The sequence below is a fragment of the Sceloporus undulatus genome, chromosome 4, assembly GCF_019175285.1.
Source record: "Sceloporus undulatus isolate JIND9_A2432 ecotype Alabama chromosome 4, SceUnd_v1.1, whole genome shotgun sequence".
Classification (NCBI taxonomy): Eukaryota; Metazoa; Chordata; class Lepidosauria; order Squamata; family Phrynosomatidae; genus Sceloporus; species Sceloporus undulatus.
The window spans coordinates 1220253-1223337 of record NC_056525.1 but is presented as its reverse complement, the minus strand read 5'-3'; the positions used below and the strand labels follow the sequence as shown (position 1 = coordinate 1223337).

Sequence of the window (3085 nt, the reverse complement as noted above, 5' to 3'; positions counted from 1 at the left end):
CTGAATGGGGACCCCACTGGAGTCAATGTTGGAGGGAAGTTTGGGGAGAAGCAGTCCTGGGGACCTGGCCTCCATTTGCCTCCTCTCCATTCATACCACTAGAAGAATGAGTAGCAAGGGCCCTGCAGAGAATGGGGCAGTGCAGACCACCTACACCAGCCTCCATCTTCGCCAGATCGGGGCCATGGCAACTGCATGCCACAGCCTTGATCTGGTCTTTCCAGTGTGCAAAAAGGAGCCGCAAAAAGTGGCTCATTTTTGTGCCCCAGGAAGGGTGCCATAGCTGCCAGTGCCACAGTCATATAGATGCAGCGCCAGAGGAGCTCCATGATGGCATGCGCAGCATGTGGTGTCACACCACCATGGAAGCATAGTCAGGGCATGCATCATGTGGGCACCCTGCCACAACTCCACTGCCAGGCCAGCCTTAATGGTCAGTCTACACAGCCCCAATAGCACCAAAGGCATTTTCAGGGGAGGAGGCCACCTCCAGGAACATAATTATGCCCCTTGACACAGGCTGCTGCCACACTGCAGATTTAATGCAGCTTGGCATGACTTGAACTGCCATAGCTCCATCCTATGGAATCCTGGGATTTGTAGTTTGTTGTGGCACCAGAGCTCTCTGACAGACTAAAAAGTCTAAAAGACTAAAAAGCTCATTGCTATTTGTTAAACATATGTTAATTAAATAGATTTAACTAGATAACTCATACAGACTTCCAGCCTCTGTCTGGATCATTTTTATATCATCTTCTCTGTTCCTTGGGGGTCCAGGCACCTTTTCTCTTGGACCAGCCCTGAAGGATGCTCTTAATTTTGGTCCCCTCCTGCTTTCAGTGCGTCCCTCGAGAGCGGTCGGCAAATGTCCGAAGCCTCGGGGTGTTGGGGCCTGTGTGGAAAAGTGCATAAGTGATGAGTCTTGTGCTCCAGGGAAGAGGTGCTGCAGCAACGGATGTGGCCATGTGTGCATCAAGGTCTCCAGAGGTAAGAGAAGACTTTTGGCGAGGAACCAAGCTCTTCTTTCTAACTTGGGACCCCACTGGAGTCAGTGTGGGAGGGAAGTTTGGGGAGAAGCAGCCCTGGGGGCCTAGCCTCCATTTGCCTCCTGTCCATTCATGCCACTGAAAGAAGGAGTAGAAAAGGCCCTGCAGAGAATATCAGTAAGAGAGCGACCCAGAGGTCCCCCTCCAGCTTTGTCTTCCATTTAGGGATGCCATAACCCGGCTGTAGGCGGGGTAATCACGCTTTTGGGGGTGCTGGCATGGTCACGGTCCGGTTTTGTGCCAAAACCAGGTCTGCCCTGCCTGCGGCCACCTCCGCCCCCACCCACTTCAGCGTCCCCTCCTCCTCTGCCTCCTCCTCTTCCTCTGCCCCCTGCATGCTCCCTCTGGTCGCGGCCACCCATGCAACTGGCCAGCCAGCCAGCCACCCGCCTCCACCTCCTTCTCTAACCTCCTCCTCCCCCACGCGTCCCCCTTGCCTTTCAGGGCCGCACTTCGCTGGCTGGCCACCCTCCCCCTCCTCCTCCTCTGCCTTCTCCCCCTCCTCGGCGACCCTGGCCCTTGCCACGCGCCAGCCTAAAATAGGAGCTGGCCTCTTAAGGAGGCAAAGCCTCAGAAAAGGAGGAGGAGGAGAAGGCAGAGCAGAGGAGGACTCTGGGCCAGAGGGAGGGGAAAGGGCTCTTTGTCTTGCCCTACCCTCCCTTCAAGAAGAGGCCTCTGCACTTGCAGGGCCGCACACAGGACTAATGAGGAGGACTTCCTCCTCTGAGTCTGGGGCTGAACAGCCCGGCCCTTTTCCAGGCCGGAGCCTGTGAAGGCTGGCAGGGGGCTGGGCTGTTCCAGCCCCAGTCTGCCCCCATTGGCCAGCCAGGCTCCGAAGGAGGAGCTCCTCCTCTGTTGGGCCGGGCTGCAGCCAGAGGGGAAGGAAAGGGCCATTTCCTTTGCCCTTTTTTGGCACCAAGGAGGAGGAGGAGGTGGGTGCCCATTTACAGTATTTATTTTGGTTAAGTGTGCTGTTTTTAAAGTGTTTATTTTTATTTTTATTAAGTGTATTTTTAAAGTGTATTTTTTGCAATATTTATTTTTCTTAAGTGTATTTTTAAAGTGTATTTTGATCATGCCTAAGAAACATGCATTTATATTTACATTTTTTAAAAATCATCAATTTTTTCGCGTGTCCTCCATTTTTAAAAAATGTGCCCTACATTTGAAAATGTTGTCCTACTTTTGCCCTACATATGTCCTGGTTTGGAGGTCCAGACTTATGGCAACCCTACTTCCATTGTTAGGAGACATCTGCCCCCCAGTGGCTAAAGGTGAAACTGCAGCCTACAGACAGATTGTTATTAATTGAAATAATTGGCATCTGGGAGAGGAGGATCAGTTTGCCTGAGCAGCTGGAATACATTTGGGATACATGAACTCAAATTGTCACATGGCCTCAACCACTTCGCTTCCCATTTCTCTCCTTTGTGGCGTCTCTTGGCATCAGTGAATCCGCACCAGTTTTTTAGTTGGACCTTTAAAGTGGATAGACTCAACTTGAGTGGATGAACCTCTTTCAGGGAGAATGCTCTGCACTTTTCAGATACAGTATAAATAAATACATTTCCAAACATAACTACAGTGCGCCCTTTGTTTATGCCTGTTCCGGACTCCCCCGCATAAAACAAATAACGCGTATGCTTGAGCCCCATTTAAATTAATGGGACTCGTGCATGTGGCCATGCAGTGGCCCACTGGCACATGCGCACCACAGGCGCACAAGCCATTTGTCCCTATGGGATGCGCCACCCCTTCCTCCCCGCGCAGATTTCAGTGATGGGTGACTTCAACTATCCTGATATTTGCTGGAAGTCAAACTCAGCAAAATCCAATTCCTCACTTGCCTTGAAGACAAGTGAGAAATACTGGGGATGATCCCATGGTCAGCAATATTGAAAGAGAAGGGAGTTCAGGACAGATGGGAGTTTCTCAAAAGGGAGATACTGAAGGCACAATTTAAAACAGTTCCAGTGAGAAAGAAAAACGGGAGGCCAAGAATCAGGAATTCTGGGAGCTAAAGTCCAAAACATCTGGAG

General features: G+C 51.1%; 1 protein-coding gene across 1 annotated transcript in view; it reads left to right on the top strand.

Moving 5' to 3' along the window:
- The window catches only part of LOC121928081 (actinia tenebrosa protease inhibitors-like), a 12784-nt gene that overhangs the window by 3920 nt on the left and 5779 nt on the right, over positions 1–3085 (top strand). The window contains exon 3 of the mRNA XM_042462327.1: positions 841–987. Coding sequence (XP_042318261.1) covers positions 841–987 — 147 coding nt within the window. The remainder of the gene's footprint in view (positions 1–840; positions 988–3085) is intronic.